This window comes from Ornithorhynchus anatinus, chromosome X1, assembly GCF_004115215.2.
Source record: "Ornithorhynchus anatinus isolate Pmale09 chromosome X1, mOrnAna1.pri.v4, whole genome shotgun sequence".
Classification (NCBI taxonomy): Eukaryota; Metazoa; Chordata; class Mammalia; order Monotremata; family Ornithorhynchidae; genus Ornithorhynchus; species Ornithorhynchus anatinus.
Genome location: NC_041749.1, coordinates 115,129,097 through 115,153,762, shown reverse-complemented (window position 1 = coordinate 115,153,762; position 24,666 = coordinate 115,129,097). Strand labels below are relative to the sequence as shown.

Genomic DNA, 24,666 nt, shown 5'->3' with positions numbered 1-24,666 from the left:
ATTTAAGATATGTGGAGTGGAGCCTCCCTCCTGATCCCCCTTTCTGGGCTAAATCAGTGTAAGGATGGGGAGAGCAAAAGATTATCTTGTATCTAGCCCAGCGCTTAGTATAGTGACTGGCATATAATAAACGTCTAAGTAACACTCAAACCAAAAAAAAAAAAAGGGAAAAAGAAGAGTTAAGTGGTAATTCACCCTGCTGTCCTTCTGCCTAATCCTGGGGGGTTCCCCCCAAAACGCTTAACAAATAACATTATTATTCCCCTTCTCCCAGCAGGGGTGAGAACCTTTTATAAGTCACTGTGCACAGACAACTTTTACACCCCTCTAGACCGTAAACTCGCTGTGGGTGGGGAATGTGTCTGTTCTATTGTGCTCTCCCAAGCGCTCTGCACCCAGTAAGCGCTAAGTAAATACGACAGACTGACTGACACCCATCTCTAGGTTAGTCAGGAGGCATCATGATGATGATGGTATTTGTTAAGTGCTTACTATGTGCCAAGCACTGTTTTAAGCACTGAATACTAATGATGACATTTGTTAAGCCCTTACTATGTGCCAAGCACTGAGGTAAATACAAGTTAATCAGGTTATCCCACGTGAGGCTCACAGTCTCAATCCCCATTTTGTAGATGAGGTAACAGGCACAAAGAAGTTAAGTGACTTGCCCAAGGTCACACAGCAGAGGAGTGGCGGAGGGGGAATTAGAACCTACAACCTCTGACCCCCAAGCCCTTGCTCTTGCCACTAGGCCACGCTGCTTCCATGTGGGGGAACCTAAATATGGCCTCCAAAACCCTCCTGTAGCGCTTCTCTGTGTGCTTTTTCAAAAATGGTATTTTTAAGCACTTACTATGTACTAGGCACTGTACTAAGCGCTGGGATAGAAAAAAACCTAATCAGGTTGGATCCAGTCCCAGTCCCACAGGGGGCTCACAGTCTTAATCCTCATTTTGCGGATGAGGTAACTGTGACTCAGAGAAGTGAAGTGACTTGCCCAACCGAGGTGACACAGCAGACACTCGACAGAGCCGGAATTTGAACCCAGGCCCTCCTGACTCCCAGGCCCGTGCACTATCCACTCTGCCACGCTACTTCTCAGCGGGTGGTCGGTTCCGATGGGGACCGTGACCGCCAGCTCCAACCCCACTAACAGCCTGTTCTCTGAGACCCAGGAGTTTCTCTGACCAGGCACAAATGCGTCAGAAACCCGCTCCGGGGGGGCAGGCACTTCTACATATTCCCCAGCGGGAATCGGGCTGCCGGGGCTGAGGGCGAGCAGGTGGTACCGCACAGACCTCTGCCATCGCTGCAATCAATTCCCTGGCACAGGTTTTTGAAGCTAAAGGTCACATTGAGCAAAACACCAGAAGCCAGGACCAAGGCTCGTCCGTTGGGCAGCTGGCAACCGCGTCAGCATCATCGCCTGAAACAATATTTTGGCGAGCCCCCATGCTGCTCCTGCCGCTTCTACCTCCATTATCAGATTTGGCTGGCTGGTCAAAATTAGAATATTAATTATGAACCCAATTAACATTTTCCTAGTTTAGGTCTGTTTCCAAATAAGTAGGAGGCCTACCTCGTGGCTCTTTCCACAACAATCTGCTCCGATAAGGACTCGGCTGATGTCCCGTTCCAGGACCCTCCCCGCCCCCGCAAGTAACAGCTAGGGTGGCTAACCCCGAGTTCACCTCTGTGGTTACCAGATGTTAAAACCTGCCCTTTGAGAAGTGAGGTTCCCCCCGCCCCCTCCACCACCCTGTTCTTGAGAAGCCTAACTTCCCCTTCCCTTTCCCTGGCTGTCACCCTCTCCCTTTTTAATAGCAATAATAATAATAATAATATGGTATTGTTTAAGCGCTTACTACGTGCCAAGCATCGTTCTTACGGCCTCTACTCCATCCTAACCTTCCTTGACCTCTCAGCTGCTTTTGACACTGTGGACCTCCCCCCTTCTCTTGGAAATGTTATCCAACCTCGGCTTCACTGAGTTCTGTCCTCTCCTTGTTCTCCTCTGACCTCTCTGGACGTTCATTCTCAGTCTCCGCGGGCTCTTCCTCTGTCTCCTGTGGGGGTCCCTCAAGGTTCCGTTCTGGGTCTCCTTCTATTCTCCATCTACACCCACTCCCTTGGACAATTTATTCGCTCCCACAGCTTCAACTACCACCGCTATGCGGATGACACCCAAATTTACATTTCCAGCTCTGATCTCCCTCTAGCCTCGCAACTCCTCCTGCCTTCAAGACATCCCTACTTGGATGTCCTCCAGTCACCTCACACTTAACGTGTCCAAAACAGAGCTCCTTATCTTCCCACCCAAACCCTGTCCTCTCCCTGACTTTCCTGTTGCTGTAGACGGCACCACCATTCTTCCTGTCTCACAAGCCCGTAACCTGTCATTCAACCCACGTATTCGATCCGTCGCCAAATCCCGTCGGTCCCACCTTCAAATCTGCCCTTTTCTCTCCATCCAAACTACCACGTTAATGCAATCACTCATCCTATCCCACCTGGATTACTGCATCAGCCTCCTTGCTGACCTCCCAGCCTCCTGTCTCTCCCCACTCCAGTCTGTACTTCACTCTGCTGCCCAATTGTTTTTCTACAAAAACACACAGGGCATGTCACCCCGCTCCTCGAAAAACTCCATCCACCTCCGCATCAAACAACAATCCTCACCGTTGGCGTTAAAGCACTCCACCACCAGGCCTCCTCACCTCACTTCTCTCCTTCTACAACTCACCCCGCACACTTCACTCCTCTACCGCTAATCTTCTCATTGTGCCTACCTCGCCGTCAACCTCTAGCCCAGGTCCTGCCTCTGGTCTGGAACACCCTCCCTCCTCAAATCTGCCAGACAATGACTCTCCCTACTTTCAAAGCCTTACTGAAGGCACATCTCCTCCAGGAGGCCTTCGCAGACTTAGCCCCACCAACCTGATTAGAACTCAGGTCCTTCTGACTCTCAGGCTGTGCTCTATCCACTAAGCCACGCGGCTTCTCTCACTCCTCCTCCTGATCTCCAACACAAAGATTATTTTGGTGGTCCTTGGTTGCTTGAGTTCATGGAGCAGAAACAACCGGGGCAAGATCCCAAAACAGCTACTCTTATGATCTTGCCAAATCCAACACTCTACTCCATCCTAATCCTGCTTGACCAGTCAGCTGCCTTCGATGCTGTTGACAACCCCCTTCTCTTGGAAACTTTATTCAACCTTAGCTTTACTGACACTGTCCTTTCCTGGTTCTCCTCTTATCGCTGGCCGCTCCATCTCAATTTCATTTCATTCAATAGTATTTATTGAGCACTTACTATGTGCAGAGCACTGTACTAAGCACTTGGAATGAACAAGTCGGCAACAGATAGAGACAGTCCCTGCCGTTTGACAGGCTTACAGTCTAATCGGGGGAGACAGACAGACAAGAACAATGGCAATATGTGGGCTCCTCCTCTTCCTCCCACTCCCTAGCAGGGGGAGTCCCTCAAGGCTCAGTTCTGAATAATTCGTTTGCTCCCATGGCTTCAACTACCATCTTTTTGAAGGTGAGTCCCAAATCTACATTTCCAGCTTTCATCTTTCTCTTTCTCTGCAATTTCATATTTCCTCCTGCCTTCAGGACACTTCTATTTGGATGTCCTGCCATTGCCTCAAACTTAAGATGACCAAAATAGAACTCCACATCGTTTCACCCAAACGCTGTCCTCCTCCAATTTTCCCATTATTTTAGACAGCACCACCATCCTCCCTGTCTCACTGGCCTATAACTTTGGCATTATCCTCGATTCATTTCCCTCATTCAACCCACACATTCAATGTCACTCCATCCAGACTACTACCATGTTCACCCAAGCATTTATCTATCCTAGCCTGCATTGATTACTGCATCAGCCTCCTCGCTGACCTTCCTGCCTCTCCCCATTCCAGTCCATACTTCACTTTGCTGCCCTGATCACTGTCCTAAAAACTTCAGGCCATGTTTCTCCACTTATCGAGAGCCTCCAGTGGTTGCCCAACCACCTCCTTCTCAAACAGAAACTCCTTACCCTCACCTTTAAGGCACTCAATCAATTCTCCTCCTCCTACCTTACCTTGATGATCTACTACAACTCAACCTTGCACACTACTCCAATGCCAACCTATTTATTCACTGTACCTCGATCTCTCCTCTCTTGCTGTCGACCCCCTGCCCACATCCTGCCTCTGGCCTGTAAAGCCCTCTCTTTTCGTAACAGAGAGACGATTACTCTCCCACCTTCAGAGCCTTATTAAAAGCACATCTCCCCCAAGAGGCCTTCCCCAACTAAGCCCTAAACATACTCCCTTTCCCTTCTGTGTCACCCTTGCACTTGATCTGTACCCTTTATGCACCCCACCCTTAGCCCCACAGCACTTATGTAATAAGTGCTTAGAACAGTGCTTGGCACCTAGCAAGCCTTTAACAAATGCCATAATAATAATAATAATGGCATTTGTTAAGCACTTACTATATGTCAAGCACTGTTCTGAATGCTGAGGTAGATACAAGTTAATCAGGTCAGATACAGTCCCTGGCTCACATGGGGCCCCCGGTCTAAGTAAGAGGGCCAACAGGAATTAAATCCCCACTTTCCAGATGAGGAAACTGAAGCCCAGAGAAGCCAAGTGACTTAACCAAAGTCACACAGCAAGCAAGGGGCAAAGCTGGGATCAGAACCTAGGTCCTTGGACACCCAGGCCTGCGCTCTTTCCTTCCACGCTTTGTTCCTCTCAAGCTCAACTCTCCCAATTGCTCATGTTCTTCCTCAAATCACTGGCTCTTCAAGGCCCTTCTGAAATCTGACCTCCTCTTCTCCCTAGCTATAGATTATTTTATGCCCCTTCCCCCATTGGGATTGTAAACTTTTTGAGGGCACCGATTCTGCGAATTCTACCTCTGTTGCCTTCGCCCAAGCTCACAGTGCAACGTCCTGCCCCCGGAAGGTGTTTAATCCAGTTAACTGGCTGATTAGAGGTGGGGACTACTAGGAAGAAACAGGGCTGAACAGACTGGCCCAGGATACAGCACTCAAATCAAGTAACCACATGAAACAGTGCCAGGTCCTACAAAGGGAGCCTTTGACACTAACCGAAGATCTGTATTTGTGTGCGCCTAGAGTGCAAGGAATTTTGGTCCCACTCGTGCACAGGGATGGCGATCACTGTCAGGATCATTGTCTTCAATATAATAATGTTGGTATTTGTTAAGCGCTTACTATGTGCAGAGCACTGTTCTAAGCGCTGGGGTAGACACAGGGGAATCAGGTTGTCCCACGTGGGGCTCACAGTCTTAATCCCCATTTTACAGATGAGGTAACTGAGGCACCGAGAAGTTAAGTGACTTGCCCAAAGTCACACAGCTGACAAGTGGTAGAGCCGGGGTTTGAACCCATGACCTCTGACTCCAAAGCCCGTGCTCTTTCCAGTGAGCCACGCTGCTTCCCTCCTCCGGTGCTTCCAGCTGCATACCAGTTGTGCTGAGATGATTGCATATTCCCGAGACAATGTAATCTTGCTTCCCTAAACCATCCCTATGTAACTCTTACAACACCTCTCGATTCCTCTGTGGGCATTCTCGCTTCCTTTCTGCCCTCTCCAATAGCGTGCCTGATTCCTTTTTGAGTTCTCTTCGTTCCATTCAGCCCCTTCCCAGCTCAGTAAATTCTGAGACTCCTTTCGCAGATAATAATAATAATAATAATGTTGGTATTTGTTAAGCGCTTACTATGTTCCGAGCACTGTTCTAAGCGCTGGGGTAGACACAGGGGAATCAGGTTGTCCCACGTGAGGCTCACAGTCTTAATCCCCATTTTACAGATGAGGTAACTGAGGCACAGAGAAGTGAAGTGACTTGCCCACAGTCACACAGCTGACAGGTGGCAGAGCTGGGATTCGAACTCACGACCTCTGACTCCAAAGCCCGGGCTCTTTCCACTGATGGTGTGTATCTCTGCTTCTCTGCAGATGGTGTGTATCATGTAGCTACGTAGGGAAAAGCACGATAGGTTCTCAGTAGCAGCCTTTTAATAAAGGCGGTACAAACGTCATTTTGATGGTGATGTTGCTTTCGAAGCACGGTTTTTCTCCTAACCCATCACGGTGGGTCCCTTCTCCACAAACCAATCAGGACAGCGAGTCGATACATATTTTAGGGGTAGGGGAGGAAAGAAGTATGGGCAAAAGGAGGAAATACTTCAAATGAGGTGAAACAATAAAGTCAGAGATGATTGAAAACTGGCTGTACTTAAAAAAAAACACACCACCACACACCTCAACACCATCCCCTAAATATTCTTAACGGAAATCCCAAAATGATCGGAGGAGTTATAATATAGCACCTTTACCTTCCAACTCACCAATTCTTTTGCCAGAGTATGTCAGAAATAGAATTTGAGTTAAAACAGACACCTCAAAAAGTATGCTTTCCAAAACTGCGTTTGGAAACTCAGACCTCCGATCGTTCCGATTTCAATTTTCGTTCAATCGAGAGACGCCGACAGAGGTCACGACAGAAAATGGAATCTCAGTGAGAAACTACAGTAACTGGCTCATCCGCTGACCCATGCTTATATTTTCTTTTCCCGCCAGGTGACTCACTACCACCACTACTTCGCACAAGGAAGATCAAGAGGCCACTCCCATCCCATTTGGCCCCTTCTCCCTCAATTCTCTACCCCAAGTACAACTCTCATGCTCCAAATGAAGTGAGAGTACCGGGGGGCGGGGGGTAACGTGCTCTCCAGTCTACACGTGTCTAAGGTAGCAATGAAAGCGTTGACCTCTCCACTTGCATCCGGGCTGGTGGAGATGGCTCCCGCTTTTTGGGATCGGGCGAGGGGGGAGGAGGGGGGTGGGGGGTGTGTGTGCGTGCAGGATCTACATCTGAACAACTCCCATATTAACTCGGGTCAAAATTGTTTTTGATCTACTCGATCTCTAACGTTGATATTTTCTTTTTTTAAAAAAAGAAAAGCATATTGCTAGTCCACGTGGACTATGCCTTATAAATGAAGTAAAAATGTCAGAGGGAATCTCTAGAGATTATGGACCGATGCTGTGCTGAAACAACATCGCTCCGAGTTTAGTTATCTGATGAAAATAAAGCCTACGGGAAGAAATTTAATGATGTTTTTTCTTCATTCATATACATATCAGACTTCCAAAACAGAACCTTATTCCTAGAGTCTATTTGAGTGCCGCAATTAACAAAAGCTTTTTGGGATCTCATTCAAAGGCTAAATCTCTTTGACGTGGCCTGCTAATTTCCAAGTCGAGACTCTTTCCTGTTGTGCTTGGCAGAACAAAACTTGCTACTGGCCATGTGACTTACAACTAAAACCATCACACGCTTCTTTACCGTCCTTGTTTGGCCCCCAACTTCAGCACCACCGAATGGACTTTGCTAATCACTTCTATGGAAGATTCCTCACGTTGATTCTTTTCTAAGTTTGAGAAGAATCTTCACTGGTCTCCTCCCATTCCCTCTTTATATTCTTTCAACCAATTCACTGACTCACCATGCCAAGGAAAGCGGTAAGAGAATTCCCAAGTGAGCTGACAGCCAGTTATGTTCTGCTGGGCAGCCAGGGCTGTATTTGAAGATGTCGCCACAGGAGCAAGGACTGAAAATATTCCACCTCCGGCTCATATCCTATCAGTTGTCCAGGGGCGGAAAACTGGGATGGAGGATGGCAGATTAGGGGAATTTTTCTACTCTGAATGCCCTGAACTATATATGTGTTACTTCCATACCTGCCGTGATAGCACATCTAGTCCAATCCTAAATGAAATAGGTTTGGCAAACACAAAATGGAGATTCTCTCTTTATACAAGCAGCAGGGCCTAGTGGAAAGAGCCCGGACCTGGCAGACAGAGGACCCTGGCTCTAAACCTAGCTCTTCCTGCTTGCCTGCTCTGGGACCTTGGGCAAGTCACTTCATTTATTGTATTGCACTTTTTAAAGCTTTTAGCACAGTACCCTGCATTGAGTAAAGCGCTCGATAAATATATTGGAGTGATTCTCTGTGCCTTACCTGTAAAATGGGGGCTTGATACCTATCCTTCCTCCGACTGAGTCCATGAGGCCCATGTGGAATAGGGACTGTGGCCAACCTGATTATCTTCTATCTGCCCCAAGAGCTCAGTACAGTGCTCAGCACATAGTAAGCACTTGATATCATAGTTATCACTACACATTTCTGCATGTTGCTTCAAGAATCCCTAATGCAGTCCCCGGCCCTTCCACGATGACTTCCCACCAAAACTTGCTCCCTTATTCACGGAATCTAGTGTTTAACTCTCCAGTTTCGTGCAAGAGAAGTAGCGTGGCTTAGTGGGAAGATCCCGGGCTCAGGAGTCAGAGGTTGTGGGTTCTAATCCTGGCTCCGCCACTCGTCAGCTGGGTGACTTTGGGCAAGTCGCTCAACTTCTCTGTGCCTCGGTTACTTCATCTGTAAAATGGGGATTAAGACTGTGGAGCCCCACGTAGGACAACCTGATTACCTTGCATCTACCCCAGTGATTAAACAGTGCTTGGCACAGAGTAAGCGCTTAACAAATACCATCATCATCATTAACTCCAGAATTCCAGACCAGCTTTAATGTAATTTCCACTTCATTTTGGTTGGAAACCAAACGTAACAAGGGGTTCCTCCCCCCTCCACAGCAAGATAGAGCACATGTTATCCTGTCAAGTGGGTGATTTCCTAAAGACCGCTCAATGTAGTTCTGGGATAATAAGAATATTCCCACTGAACGGAGTAGATCCTCCCAAAAGGACCAAAACAGCAGTAAAGAAAGTACAGATTTGAGACCGTCTGTTTGATGGGAAGCCATAGCTACAGGGAAGTCTGTTCAGATGCTCATCTTTCCTGGTAGTTTTTAGTTGCACAATGGAGCACTGGTTCAATTCAGTTAGTGATGTTTTGGAAGGGGAAAATGAGAATTGAAATATTAAATGGGTGTCTCTGAAAACACATTTTATTCTGATGAACTTATTTATGATTAAACCATTAGAAAAACCTTTTAGAAATATGGACTAGACAGATTAATCCTTGCTGATATTTAATACGAAAAGAAGACAAATCTTGTTTTGTGAAACCTGACTACTTGGATTAGCATTGTTAAAAGTTGGTCAGAGGACAACAGAAAGGTTCAACATGCAGTTTAATCATACTTTCCCCCCTCCGCAGGGAAAAATCATCACCATCTTTATGGTCGCAGTGGCCTGGTTACATAAAGGGTAGGAAGAGGTCAGAAACTTTGAGTGCTAACAAAAGCAAAAATATAGTGGGCCACTGAATTAAGAAAAAAATGTAGTGAATTGAGAAATCCATCAAACATCACTGTTCTCTGATTCAAGTTTGGTGATATAATTTAACCCATGAGAAAAATGCCTCTTGGTGATCAAGCGCCATGCCCCCCTCCCCCCTCCTCCCCGCCCCATGTGGTTAATCTAAACTTGGGTGAAAAGCCCCCCACCCCCCGCCCCCCAATCCAAGAAGATTTCCAAACTTTGTGATTTATGGGTGAGAAAACTACAGATCTGTCAGCAGTCTCATAAAACAGGCTAACAACATATATCAAAAAAGACCAGACGAGTACCAGAAATGATTCCTTGACAATTACCTCCTCACAGAAACCACGGCTGAACTTCAACAAAATTCTCTCCGGCCGCAGGGATTTTCTTGAAGGCTAAGGGAATTCAGAGTTACCCCACGGTCTGAATGAAAACGTTGATAACCTTTTCAGCTTGCACTAACTACGCAAAAGCTAACTACGAGCCTCAATCATTAAACCTCGATGCAAACTGTGGTGCAAGAACACTGAACAACGCTTTTCACCACATGCTGCTTACCTGCCTCTATCAAGATTGGACTCTGCAGGTGGCTGGACTCGACAGTCCACTATTAAAGGTGTATTGAAGGTCTAGGAAGTCTACAGTTGGCCCCAGCCTCTTGAAAACCTTCAAAGTCTTATTGAATGAAGGCCTTCCCTTTCCTCTTCTCTCACTCCCTTCTGTGTCACCCTGATCTGCTTCCTTTATCCATCCCCTCTCCCAGCCCCACAGCACTTATCTGTCATTTATTTATATTAATGTCTGCCTCCCTCTCTAGACTGTAAGCTCGTTGGGGTCAGGGAATGCATCATGTTCACTGTTGTGTACACTCCCAAGAGCTCAGTACAGTGCTCTGCACACGATAAGTGCTCAGTAAATACGACTGAATGAATGACAGTGCAAAAGTAAACGTTCCACATTTCACAAAGGAGACGCACCAACAGCCACGTCATTTCCGTGAAAGGTTTTAGTTCACAATGTCCAGAAGACACCCGAGGCTTCCTTTTGAAAAAATTCTCTCAAGAACACAGCCCAATTTGACTATTTTTTCACATCTAAAGCATTTCTTTCTATCAAACAGACGGTCTGCACTGTTCAAGTGTGTGGAATTGCGTCACCCTCTAGTGGCTGCAGCCTAAAGAGGATCAAAAACCCTAAGGAAAGAAGAGGAAAAAGAAAAAAGAAAGAAAAAGAAAAACAAGGGACGGGAGTAGAAGAAGAGAGCAGAAGACGTGGGAGCTACTGCTTTGCACGAGCACCTGTAATTTCATTGGCATTTGAAAATTGACTTTACCTTGCCATCCCATTAGGAGTAATACTGCCCCCGGCCCCCGACTCAGCGTTGGAAGGGCAACACCGTGGTGCTTAGTGATGACGATGGCATTTGTTAAGTGCTTACTGCGTGCCAAGCACTGTTCTAAGCACTGGGGTAGATACAAGAAGCAGCGTGGCTCAGCGTGGCTCAGTGGAAAGAGCACGGGCTTTGGAGTCAGGGCTCAAGAGTTCGAATCCCAGCTCTGCCACTTGTCGGCTGTGTGACTGTGGGCAAGTCACTTAACTTCTCTGTGCCTCAGTTCCCTCATCTGTAAAATGGGGATTAAGACTGTGAGCCCCACGTGGGACAACCTGATTTCCCTATGTCTACCCCAGCGCTTAGAACAGTGCTCGGCACATAGTAAGCGCTTAACAAATACCAACATTATTATTATTATTATTATTACAAGGTGAGCGCTGACTGCGTGCAGAGCACCGTACCAACCGCCTGGGAGAGTACAATACAGTGGAGTTGAACTCCAGTTGGAGTTGAAGCAGCGTGGCTCAGGGGAAAGAGCCCGGGCTTGGGAGTCAGAGGTCATGGGTTTGAATCCCGGCTCTGCCACTTGTCAGCTGTGTGACTGCGGGCAAGTCACTTAACTTCTCTGCGCCTGTTACCTCATCTGTAAAATGGGGATTAACCGTGAGCCTCAGGTGGGACAACCTGATTACCCTGTATCTACCCCAGCGCTTAGAACAGTGCTCTGCACATAGTAAGCGCCTAACAAATACCAACATCATTATTATTATTAGACCCATTCCCTGCCCATAAGGAGCTTAGAGACCAGAGAGGGCGGTGGGGGGAGACAGATGTGAAAATAAATGAAGGATATGGACCGAAGTGCTGTGGGGCTGAGGGTGGAGCAAATATCAAGTGTGTATGCTCAACCTCGCATACTCAAAGTCCGTCTCCCCCGATTAGACTGTAAGCCCGTCAAACGGCAGGGACTGTTTCTATCTGTTGCCGACTTGTTCATCCCAAGCGCTTAGTACAGTGCTCTGCACATAGTAAGCGCTCAATAAATACTATTGAATGAATGAATGAGACCAGGATGGTAGCTCTTCTAACTAATCTCTCATGTCATCCTGTAATGCACTTGGAGTCCATATCTTCTGAGTACGCTCCCCACCCCACTCCTGTACGTACCTTATACGCGCTTGTTTCCCGGGCCCTTAATTCATTTTCACGTCCGTCTCCCCTGTTTGACTCTAAGGTCCGTGAGGTCAGGGGTTGTGTCTAGTTTCCCGGCTGCACTCTCTCAACTGCTAAATAGAGTGCTCTGCACACAGTGAGCGCTCGGTACCACTGAGAGACTGAGTAATTAAGCAGCACGGCTCTCTTCCGTGGGGTCTGATGAATGTTTCCCTGTCGGAGCACACGCTGATCATTTATGTCTAAAGGGGTCTCAATCGAGCAAAAGTGACAGAAGAAAAACCGCCAAGATGGGCATTTCCAATCTCTGGTTTACATTTACATCATGTTTGCTTCCCAGGAACTCGTGATGGTTCTGCAAACTGTGATTCTCCAAATAACAGATACACTCACGACCTTGTGAGGTGGGTGGGCCTGCCTTACTCGATCTCCAGCTGAATATGAAAACAATAAACCCCACACCCAACAGTCCACTACCATGAAGCAAAACACATCCCAGGAAATTCAGTGGCATACTGCCTGCTCCCTACCACGTCCGGGCCATTAGGTCACTTTCCGGGACCACCCTACCGTTTGACAATAGGAACTTTTTTGCTAAGGTGAAAGAGGAAAGGAGAGGAAAAATGGGGGCGGGGGGGAGAAGAGTACATTTGAGCCACAAACTAAGAAAAAAAAAAAAAAATCTCTGTTGGCTCCAAAAGGGGAGGCAGGGAAAGATAGCTTCAAAGAGAAGTTGCCTATATAGTCCTCTGAAGTTACTCTACTTCGTCCAAGTGAGCTTCCTGGACGCTGGGTGTATGCCTCAAGTGTCTTCTGCCCTCTCCTGCTTTACATTCCACAGAGAGAGACCCACGGTTTATAAACAGAAGGTTCCGGGTGCCTACCGCCTCCAAGTTCTCTTACGAGGTGGGCGCGTACTTGTTCCCTGGACAGCAGCACCAGCAGCAGCAGCATCTACGTTGCCTGTGGGACTTCTGCAGCTGACATCTCTTTGACATGAGAAGTGCCGTTTCTCTCAAGGGGAGAACCTGGAGGCTAAGTTGTGCAGGATGACCATATTGAGCCAAGCACAGTGCTAAGCGCTGGGGCAGATACGAGACAATCAGATCACGCACAGTCCCTGGCCCACCCAGGGCCCACAGTCTAAGGAGGAAGGAAAATGGGTACCGACCCCGCGTTTTATGGATGAGGAAGCCAAGGCACAGAGAGGCTAGGCAACTTGCTTGAGATCACTCGGCAGGGAAATGGTGGAGCTGGGACTAGAACCCAGGTCTCCCGCCTCCCAGGCCCGTGCCCTTTCCATTAGGCCAACTGGCTTTGGGCGAGTTTCAAAACTATCATTCCTAGGCATATAAAAATACGCCATTAACAGAATTTGGTAAATGACGGTTCAGCCAAAATACGGGTCAGAGAAGTTTCTGTGAGCTGCCGCGATCTATGCAGGGGGTACCAAACTACCCAACGGGCCTATCAATCAATCAATCAAGCACCGTACCAAGCGCTTGGGAGAGCACCATGTAACAGAGTTGGTAGACGCAATCCCTGCCCACATGGAGCTTACGGTCCAGACTACGCGGCTATACGTGGAACCAGACAATCGAGCTACGAGGTTCAGAGCTATTTACTCCCTCCTTTCCCCAGCTCAACGAAAGCCTTATTTCCTCTAGCCTTTTTGAAATGAGTTTCTTCTGAACTTGAAAAAAGAAGTTACCCAGCCTTCTCACTTTCACCCTCTGTGACGGCAGGAGAGATCCACCCTTGAGTCAGAGGAATGGAGGGGTATGGGTCAGTTCTCCCTTCTGGGTTTACTTTCTGCAGTAGATCTAGCAGCTCTAAGGACCCCGATTTGGGGGTGGAAGGTGGGGGAAGGAGAAGTAGCCAAATATCAAAGTTCTAACTTTGCCTTAAATGGCTCCTATAACCACAACATCTACCATCAGACGTTTTCTTCCCCAAGCATATTTGGTGACGTCAGGAGGAAACAAGCCTATTTTTAACCTCAATTTGTTGTGAAAATAAAACAGCACACTTCCAGAGATTAAGGCACAAAACTGCCAGCAAACCCTTCAGTGATGGAGGCCTCTTTGCTCTCGCTCTCTGTGTTGAGTCAAACAGTTCAAACGAACCCATCAGAACGGGAGAAAGCAAACAGGTACCATGGCCATTTTAATGTACAAGGATCAATCGGCGCTTCGGAAATGAAAAGGCATTATTGCCTCTACTGAACGCTTTAGAGCTAGTTAGCATTTTGGTCTCGTCCCAACAGAACACACGCAGAGACAAACGGTTTCAGCCATCCTAAACTGTGGTAAGATATAGTTCGGTTTGCTCTTCCCACAAAAGAGGTGCCGCACCGTGCCTTATTGACAAGCAAAACGTTTAGTATTTACAGGCTGCTAAGGCAACGACCGACCGTATAAGTCTAGGAAAACCCCCAAAGGAAGTAACGCGCCAGAGGGCGCTCAGTTTGAGCAGAGAATCCAATGATTATTATATAATTTCCCTGTGGGAAGATTAGCTTCGGGCTTGACTTTATCCTACTATACTACCAATCAATCCAAGGTATTTCTTGAGCACTTACAGTGTTGCAGAGTACCGGCCCAAGCACTCGGGAGAGTGTGATTCGATAGATTAAGGAGCTGATGGCCCAGACGGGGTGACAGACATTAAAATAAATTACAGGTAGGAGAAGCAACGGATGAGTGTAAGGATATGGACCTAAGTGCTACTGGGGGTCGGGGTGGAGCATCTACATGCTTAGGGACTATGGACTCAATGCACAGGTGACACAGTAACGAGGAGAAAATAGGGTAGGGAGAGAAATTAGTTAGGAAAGGATTCTGGGAGGAGATGCGATTAGAGTAGGGTTTTGAAGGTGGGGAAAGTAGTGGCCTGCTGGATAGAATAATTGTTAAGCGCTTGCTATGTGCCAGGCACTCTACTAAGCGCTGGGGCGCATACAAGCAAATGGGGTTGGACACAGTCCCTGTCCCACGTGGGGCTCACAGTCTCGATCCCCATTTTACAGATGAGGGAACTGCAGAAGTGAAGTGACTTGCCCAAGGCCACACAGCAGACAAGTGACGGAGCCGGCATTAGAACCCAAGACCTTCCGACTCCCAGGCCTGTGCTCTACCTACTACGCCATGCTACACCGTGCTCCCCTTTCACACCATTTCATTGGCAGTATTTCCCCACTGTGCCCCGGACTTTTGGGGGATTCTGAAAAGTGTCTTCAATACATTAGAGCCGATGGTATAAAGACCCCTATAGCTGAATCTTCCCTCTTGTCCTCACCACTCCCTTTCGCTCTGCAGGGTAAGAAAACCATTGATTTCTTCGGATGAGGACCGCATTGCTCTTCTATGTGTCATTTATCTACGGGTCTATCTCCCTCATCAGATTGAAACCTCCTTGAGGACAGGGATCAGGTAATACTCTTTCTATTGCACTCGCTCCCAAGCCTTCAGTACAGTTCGCTCTGCCTCCAGTAGGCGCCCAAGAAATGCGACTCACTGGTTGACCGGTCAACTGACCTGCAGCCGTAGAATGTTACCGCTGCATCTCAAGAAACCACGAACGTGTCACTTTGATGGCAAGCTTTCAACATCATTGTCCGCCCCCCCTCAAAATCTCAAAAAGCGTTCATAACTGAGAAGGGCTGTATGCGCTCGATCCCAAAACAACATCTTTTGGTCATCTAAAACAGGGCTGTCTCTCTATAAGAAATCATCCTTTGTTGACCGTGAGCACATCTTCAACTTTTTCTCTTGGGCCTTTCAGTCGACGTCCGAAAGAAAGGGAGGCCGCCGAAAAGTTACCGAAGGGGCTGCAAATTCCTGGTCTCCCCTTGCCTGGGCCACCTTCAAAAAGCCTCGCTGGATCATTGGTCTCAACAGTAACCTCAAAGTGGTGCCCTGAGATAGCCTTTGCTCCGGAACCTGGGGAAGAGCGCTCCAAACTGCTTTCGATAGAAATGACGGAAATAGGAAACCTTGAAATGTCCCATCGCCACTTAGAGCGGGCAGATGGCGACTGATTTTCCTGGCTTTTTCCCGTAGTGAAGACTTAACTAGTAATTGTTCTTGGGGGGTGGGAGGGGCTGGGGGGCAAAAGACAATCCATTTGGAGGGTGCTTTTTTAGAGCTCTCATTTTTATGATTTTGATCACTTAAATTAAGGCAGATCAGACACAACCACAATAACTTTCAACTTATTAATATTTTAACTAGCAAAACCTACTTATCTCCCATGACTACCGATTTAATCCTCGACAAAAAGCAGACAACGCAATAGGTCAATACATCGACCGGGGTTGTTTTGAATTCAAATTTTCCATCTCTGTGATCCTAGATTACTTGTGTCTTTTGCACATTAAAAAGAAATAAATAATCACTCATTTTAATTAGAGGAAAAGCCTACAACTTCATTAAACTGATTGTCCACGTAATGCATACACCCTATCCGGGGATAATTTTATTTCCTGGGCCGTAAAAGCAAGGGTTCACAGTCCTTTCCTAGAGGGCCCATATCTATGCATCGCCCTCTCTCCCACTCCCTACCGTCCCCATCGCAGGTCACTGGAAAGCAAACATGTTTACCAAGTATTTCCTAACCCTTTATCCTAGGCCCCGTTCCCCACTTTCCCGGGAGCGGTGGCCAAAATGTAAACCTTCACCTCGGTGACAGAAGTCGGCCTCTCGAGTTGACCCGCCGGGGCTTGGATTTCAAGTACCCCGAGAACCCCAGCGCACCCTCCACTTCCCCCTGCAGGGTCCCCAGGCATAGAGCTGCGGCTCCCCTAGATGTCCCAACAGTCACAGTTCGCGGGTTTCCCGAAAGAGCGGCAGCATTCGGCGCCCTGCAATCAGGCCGCTGGTCCAGCCCCATTGCTGGGCAGCGGAACCACCGCCTTTCCCGGAAACCTTGGGATGGGAGGACCGCGGCTGGCTTCCCACCTACCTCTTTGAGGTACTCATGTCGACTGGTTCATCTACCGTCTGGACTTCAACTTTGATGGTCGCTTTCACTTCTCCTCTTTTGAGTAATCCTTGCACTTTGCCTGCATCCGGCTCGGAGTTCATCGCGACGTCTGCTTCAGTCTGTACATCTGATCCCAATAATCCTTTCTCCATCTTTAATTTTTTGCTATCTGCATCGTTTGGGGGGGTTTCTCGCTCAAGTGCTCGTTTCTGACTTCGTGTCCTGCATGCCTCTTCGCTCATTCTGAAGTTCTGATGAGATAGGGGGGTCGGGGGGGAGGGGGGGAGAGAGAGAGAGAGAGAGAGAGAGAGAGAGAGAGAGAGAGAGAGAGAGAGAGAGAGAGAGAACACAAAATGGTAAAACTTATGGAAACGAATAAAATGCAGTTTGGGATCTTATGTCGGGGGGGAGGGATGGCGGAAAGGGAATTAATAGTTTTTCCATACATGACAAAGGCATGGATAGTTGCTGTAAAAAAAGTCTCAGAAGAAGTCTAAGTGCATTCCTTCACTTTCTTTCCAAAGGCTTACATTAGTAAGGCGCTGTACTTTAATGTACTCGGTAATCATTACGGTAACAAGACTTTTTTTTTTAAGCATCTGCAATTATAAGAGCGGAACCATAAAAACCATCCTGTCGCAGAACTAGAAATCTGCACGGGATTAGATAATAAAAATGAAAGTTTGGCTGCTTACCAAAAAGAAAAAAGGATTCTTTGCGTATCCCAGACTTGAGTGCAAATAAAATATGATAGATCTAGATCAGAATCTCAACAGAATTTCCGCCCGTGGGCTTCTAAGCACCTGCATTTGATGGCAGGTGTGGGAATCTGATGACAAGGGGTAAAGGATTACTATGCCCTGCGAGAAACAGAGAGTCCCTTCTGCGTTTCTTTAGAGTCTGCCATGAGAGAGTAAGGCACTGCCATGGTAGTAATATTCAAGTTGATACTTTCTTCCCCCTTTAGAATGAATGAGGCAGGCTTTTTCACTCCGGAGCACAGGAAGTGCTTGACTCCTGTGGGATACATTTAACCCCATGGGTGTCAAAGTCATCAAACTTTTCACTTCTGTGGGCTCTGGGACTTCGCTCCACCACTTTACTGTACCTGCACGCCCCCACCCGCCCCCCGACACACCTTGATTAAAAAAAAATAATAATAATAAGCTGAGTCGGTTTTTGATCCCATGACATCACTGGGCTCCACATGACCCTTCCCAGGATTCAGTCTGAGAGACAAAGCACTTTCCAGAAAACCAGCCTGAACCGGTTCCAGACAACAAGCTCAAGTGTTGTTAACCCTCACAGAGACAAGACAGCAGCAGGAGCAGAGGTAGTGTTGATCTGTGATCTGCGGGGCTGCAGTTGGCATTCCAAAACACAAGTGGGAGACAGACAGCCTCGCCGGTCTTAAAGGGGAACGGATCCATTCACCAACGCCAAATAACTATTACTGCCACTCTCTGACCGGCTCGACTTTTCGGCCAGGACGACTATAGGCCTGCACTTCGGAAAAGGCTCAGTTGGCTGTCCCTAAATGTCCGTTAGGAAACAGGGCGGCTCTGGGAATCAGGAGACCTGGGTTCCAGTCCCTGTTCTGCCGGCTGGGGCGACGGTTAGCAGCGGTGAGGGGTTTGCAAGGGCCACCTACGAGGGTGTTCCGAGAAGTGGACAGGCCCAGGAGGAATTCTGAAAGAGAGCTGGCAGACATGGGCGTCGAAGACCACGGTGACTACCAAGGGAACCTCCCGGGAAGCACAGTGGCCTAGCGGTAACCCCGGCTCCGCCATTTGTCTGCTGTGTGACCTTGGGCACGTCGCTTCACTTCTCTGTGCCTCAGTTACCTCATCTGTAAAATGGGGATTAACAACTGTGAGCTCCACATGGGACAACCTGATCACCTTGTAACCCCCCCAGCACTTAGAATAGTGATTTGCACATAGTAAGCACTTAACAAGTACCACCATTATTATTATTATTAATAATAAAGAGCAAGGGCCTGGCAGTCAAAAGGACCTAGCTTCTAATCCCAGGTCTGCTGTGAGACCTTGGGCAGGTCACTTCACTTCTCTGGGTCTCAGTTTCCTCATCTGTAAAATGAGGATTAAGACTGTGAGCCCTCTGTGGGACAGGGACTGTGTCCAACCCAATTAGCTTTTAACCACCCCAGTGCTTAGTACAGTGCCTGGCACATGGTAAGCACATAAAGCCCCCCCACCCAAAAAAAAAACAACCTCCCGCTGGACTATGGCCCTCCGTCATGGCAACAACAGCAACAGTCTCCGCACTAAACTGGGGTCACTTTGGCCACCAATTGATAATAATAATAACAATAATAAATGATATTTATTGAGTGCTTCCTATGTGCCATGCTCTATACTAAGCGCTGGGCTGGATCTTCTAGACTGTGAGCCCGTTGTTGGGTAGGGACTGTATCTGTTGCCTAATTGTACTTTCCAAGTGCTTAGTACAGTGCTCTGCACACAGTAAGTGCTCAATAAATATGATTGAATGAATGAATACAAGCAAATCGGGTTGGACACAGTCCCTGGCCCACGTAGGGCTCACAGTCTCAATCCCCATTTTATAGATGAGGTAACTGAGGCACAGAGAAGTGATCTGGGACCCAAGGCCACGTGACAGATGAGTGGCAGAGCCGGGATTAGAACCCATGACCTTCTGGCTCCCAGGCCCGTGCTCCACCCGCTACGTCACGCTGTTCCATCTGCGTCGTCATGGGCAGGGAACGTGTCTGTTATACTGTACTCTCCCAAGCGCTAAATACAGTGGCCGGCACACAATAAGCACGTGCTGAAATACAACTGACTCACTGGCTGGCCTATGCACTTCACATTCATCCCACCCTCAGACCCCCAGCACTTAGGGACGTAGCCACGTTAATTTATTATACCGTCTCTCCCTCCTGACTGTGAGTTCCTCGTGGGCGGGGAACGTGTCTACCAACTCTGTTGTGTTGTACTCTCCCAAGCGCTTAGTACAGTGATCTGTCCACAGTCAATGCTCTATAAATGCCACTGAATGATTAGTTCCTGCTGAGTTGCTCTCTACAGCACCAGGTGAGGTTTTCTGATTTTCCTCTTAGTCTCGAGAACATCTCAAAGCTTCTGCTTGAAAAGAGCTACCCCTTTTCTGACTGCAACAGCAGTTAGCCTGGGCGGGCTGCCGGTCCAAGTTGTCTCTGAACATTTGAAGTTGAAGGGCGGATTTTTTTTTAAAAGATGAGAATGTAGGGCTAAACATTAAGAGTACTGGCTAAATTTAATCTTGGAACGAAAGTCCTGTCCTCGGAGGAACAAAGGTGTTGTGTCATTTAAAAAAAAAAAAATCAGTGAAAACTGGCAAGCTTTCTGTTATTAAAATTCAATCAAGCAGCTAGCTACAAAGCCTACCAGGTTGTGGTGTCATGTCACCAGAATGATCGCTTGAGGAAGAACAGGCGATGAGAAGAACTTTTCTTCCTACCCCTCGATGTGGGGTAATCTCCCTAACTTCCTCAGCCCAGTGACTAAAGTTTACTAATATCATTTCATAAGCTAGCTCAGAAGACCTGCTATCATCCAGCATGCCGATAAAGCCCTATTCAAAATACAAATTGGGGATTTTTTTTTTCTTTCACCCAGACATAAGCCTGGATGGTATTTCATTGTCTGCTAAGAGTGAGAAACCAAAAGCACAGGGCACGTGGCCAAACTTTGTCAGGCTTCATCACCAAGCTCTGAAATGAGCCTTAAGCCTTAACTAGAGTGCCTTCTTCCAACCCACCTTGGGCCTCCTCTACAGTTTTGCTAATACCAGAGTGGCCTTCTTCTCCTCTCTTTTTCCTTCGGCCTCTCCCCCACTTGAGCCCGGAAAGGACTGATGAGGTGGTTCCACGGACAGACTGCCGACTGTAAGCTCGGGAAGGACAGGGCACGTGCCTGTTAATTCTTTTGTACTGTTCTCTCCCACGCCATTACTACAGTGATCTGCACATGGTAAGTGCTCAGTAAATGCCACCAATCAATCGATTGAATGACAGAAGCCCAGCCTAAGGACTCACCCCGATGGTGTTCGCTGGGGCGAGTGGGTCTCCTTTCCCCTTCCCTCTTGAGTTGGATGAAGAGCAGGGCCCCCTTTTAACGGTCATCTTTCGCCGTTTTTCCCCAGTGGCCCTATAGGTTTTAACGCTCTCGCACTTGGCGGGAGCACTCGGTTTTGCCGGGTACGTGCTCTGAGCAGCGCACGTACGCTCCGTGTCTTGGGCGCACCCTGGTTCATTAGGCAGTTACAGCACACAGCTCCCGTGTATTCTGTTGGTTACCCCTCCAAGTGATAGCATGACCTCAAAACAACCCTCAAACGCAAGCAGCAGGATGCTGAAAAGTATAAGGGAGACGATGAGCCCAAGGTACAGCCATCAGGTGGCTCTTGGAATCGAATCAAGTGGACCAAGGAGCAAAACAGAGTGAAGAGCTTCTGTCGGGGCAGTTCGATAAGATGCACTGAAGTCTCGGGACTCAGATGAGCGTCAACATCAATGTCCGCACGGCTCTGGGTGAAGACAATTATGTGGCTTGATCGGTCATCGCTTAAATTCATAAACTTTTGTTACTGGGCCACGTTGACGTGAGTTTGATATATAACTATGCTACGTCTATCACAGTAAAAAAAAATATATATATATACTGCTTTAGTCAATTTTTTTGTGGTGGTGGTATGTGTGTGGGAAAAATCTAATACCTTTGACATTTCCTTTGGGAAACTCTACTTGGTTTAGCACTCTTTTGCTTAACATGGTTTTCAAGGAACCAGTGAAGAAAACTAACCTGATTAGAGCTTAGGAGCCTGCTTAGGAGCCTTTCCAAGACTGATTCCAGCTGAATTAACCTCCGACACTGCCTGACCTATCCCAAATTTGGCTCTTCAGAGGACTAAACAGCCAGTTAATCGGGCAGTTCACTTTTTCGGGGAACTGCAAGAGAACCGGGCTCCATTTTGGGACCCAGTTTCTGGGACCCTCTGGTTCAGTGGAGATCACACAGAAGTGACATGACCTTAAATGCCCATTTTTCCAACCACTTAGGCAAAGCTGACTCTGTAGACAATCAGAAATAATAATAATACTAATATTTGTTATACGCTTACCATGTGCCAAATGCTGTACTAAGCACACGAGGAAATCAGGGTCGGACACAGTCCCTGTCTCAAGTGAAGCTCACAGTCTCAATCCCCCTTTTATAGATGAGGTAACTGAGGCAGAGAAGTAAAGACACTTGCCCAAGGTCACATAGCAGACAAGTGGCGGAGCCGAGATTAGAACCCAGAAGGACAATCTAGTCCTTTGTCAGAGGTAATTGGGAAAGCACAGAGATGGAATAAGAAGGGGTGGGGGAGAGAAGAAGGCCAGGGTAATGTTCACCTAACTGTTAGGGGGACACCAGCCACCGACATTCATTCAACCGTATTTACTGAGCACTTACTGTGTGCACAGCACCGTACTAAACACTTGGGAGAGTACAACATAACTCTGCCCACAACAACCCATGTCACCCTCTAATTAGCTGGGCATCATAGCTTGCTTGGGAAAATACACAAAGATGGGACCAGAGAACAAGTCAACCAGAACCCGAGAAGAAATACTGCTGCAGTGATGTTTAAATGTGCAGATATGGAAAAGTCATGCTTGTCAAAGTGTCCAGATTCATTCAACTGTATTTACTGAGCACTTACTGTGCACAGAGCACTGTACTAAGCGCTCGGTAGAGTATAATATAACCATCAGCAGACATCGCCTTGATTCTATTTAGTTGCCATCGGTTTTTATGAGATGTTCTTCCCCTTGACGCTGTTTAGTGCCATTGTTCTTGTCTGTCCGTCTCCCCCGATTAGACTGTAAGCCCGTCAAACGGCAGGGACTGTCTCTATCTGTTGCCGACTTGTTCATCCCAAGCGCTTAGTACAGTGCTCTGCACATAGTAAGCGCTCAATAAATACTATTGAATAAATAAATACTATTGAATGAACATATTCCCTGCCCACAACCAATTTACAGTCTAGTTCAGATATTAGTGATAGATAGGGATTCATCAGCAGGAGACTAGGCTTCCTAAAGTTTAATAATAATGATGGTATTTGTTAAGCACTTACTATTTGCTAAGCACTGTTCTAAGCAGTGTGATAGATACAAGGTTATCAGTTTGTTCCATGTGGGGCTCACAGTCTTAATCCCCATTTGACAGATGAGGTAACTGAGGCACAGAGAAGTAACTTGCCCGAAGTTACACAGCTGACAAATGGCAGAGCCAGGATTAGAACCCATGACCTCTGACTCCCAAGCCCGTGCTCTTTCCACTAAGCCACACTGCTTCTTAGGTGTGCTTGGAAGAAAGTAATTTACTTTCAGATCTCAGTATTAATAATAATAATAACAATAACTGTGGCATTTGTTAAGCTCTTACTATGCGCCAGACACTTTACTAAGCGCTGGGGTAGATAGATGGTAATTGGGTTGGACATAATCCCTGTCCCACATTGGGCCAACAGTCTTCATCTCCTGAGGCACAGGTGAAGTCAAGTGACTTGCCCAAGGTCACAGAGTAGAGAAGTGGTGGAGTCAGAATTAGAACCCAAGCCTGTGCCCTATCCACCAGGCCTAACCTTCACATTATTAGTCGTGACGTGATGCGATTTTTAAGTGAATTGAAATCCTCGCCCGACATTATTTTAGACTCCAGTGTTCTGCAGCTGGGGGTGTTGAGGTGCTCAAGGGTCATGGGAAAGTTCTGAGGAAGCCTCTGACACTGAAGCTAGGGATGATGCTGATGGTATTCTTTACTGTGTGCCGAGCACTGTTCTAAGCACTGGGGTAGATACAAGCTGAAGGACTGCTTTAAGCACTGCACAGTGAATTATAAATAATAATAATAAGTTGGTATTTGTTAAGCGCTTACTATGGGCAGAGCACTGTTCTAAGCACTGGGGTAGATACAGGGTCATCAGGTTGTCCCACGTGAGGCTCACAGTCTTCATCCCCATTCATCCCCTTTTTTACAGTTGAGGTAACTGAGGCACAGAGAAGTTAAGTGACTTGCCCAATGTCACATAGCTGACAAGCGGTGGAGCCGGGATTTGAACTCATGACCTCTGGCTCCCCAGCCCGTGCTCTTTCCACTGAGCCACGCTGCTTCTAAGTTGAGTTGACTTAACACCCACCCTACTTTTCCCATTCCCAATGTTCTCTTTTTCCAATCAGGGTTTCTGCTCCCTTCAGACTCTTCCTTCCTCACCCACGCCTCTTCCCTGTCCCTGGCAAGTTTTACTTCCCTCAGGTTAGAAGATGCAGGTCTAACAGAGAAGGGAGGGAGATGGGAGACGCATGGTGGGGTTGCGGGGGATGGGGGGGAGATGACCCCCACTCCCCACGCGGAAAACTTCCTTAATGTCAACATGTAAAGGACGATTAAAATAGATATGACTGTAATTGATATTCAAAAAGCATTCCTGAAATGCTCACTTTGTGGTATTATGAGATTACGGAAATCTTTTTCCTCCTTAGGCTTTTTTTTTTTTTTAATTTACATGATCTTTGTACCATCTAATTTACACAACCACCACCTAAACTGAGACAGAATTCACATGTTCCACGGGTTAAAACAAACTGGAGTCGCTTTTTTGGAGATTTTTCCAAGACTTATTGATTGATTTGTCTCCAAATCTTTGCTAGTTATAAGGTCTGATTTTCTCTTCCATTTCTCCTACGGAAGAGAATTAAAGCAAATAAACACAGGCTCTCCACTGCCCCAGTAGAGATCATACCAAGGGGATTTATCATGTAGCTAACAAAACCGGAGGCTGTTCAAGCC

The 24,666-nt window shown here is 47.3% G+C and overlaps 1 protein-coding gene across 4 annotated transcripts in view; it reads right to left on the bottom strand.

Moving 5' to 3' along the window:
* The window catches only part of GATAD2A (GATA zinc finger domain containing 2A), a 128,073-nt gene that overhangs the window by 35,082 nt on the left and 68,325 nt on the right, over positions 1-24,666 (bottom strand). For all 4 annotated transcript variants that reach the window (XM_029050210.2, XM_029050211.2, XM_039910389.1 and 1 more), the window contains one exon: positions 16,784-17,055. In XM_029050210.2, coding sequence (XP_028906043.1) covers positions 16,784-17,046 — 263 coding nt within the window. In that variant the 5' untranslated portion in view covers positions 17,047-17,055. The remainder of the gene's footprint in view (positions 1-16,783; positions 17,056-24,666) is intronic.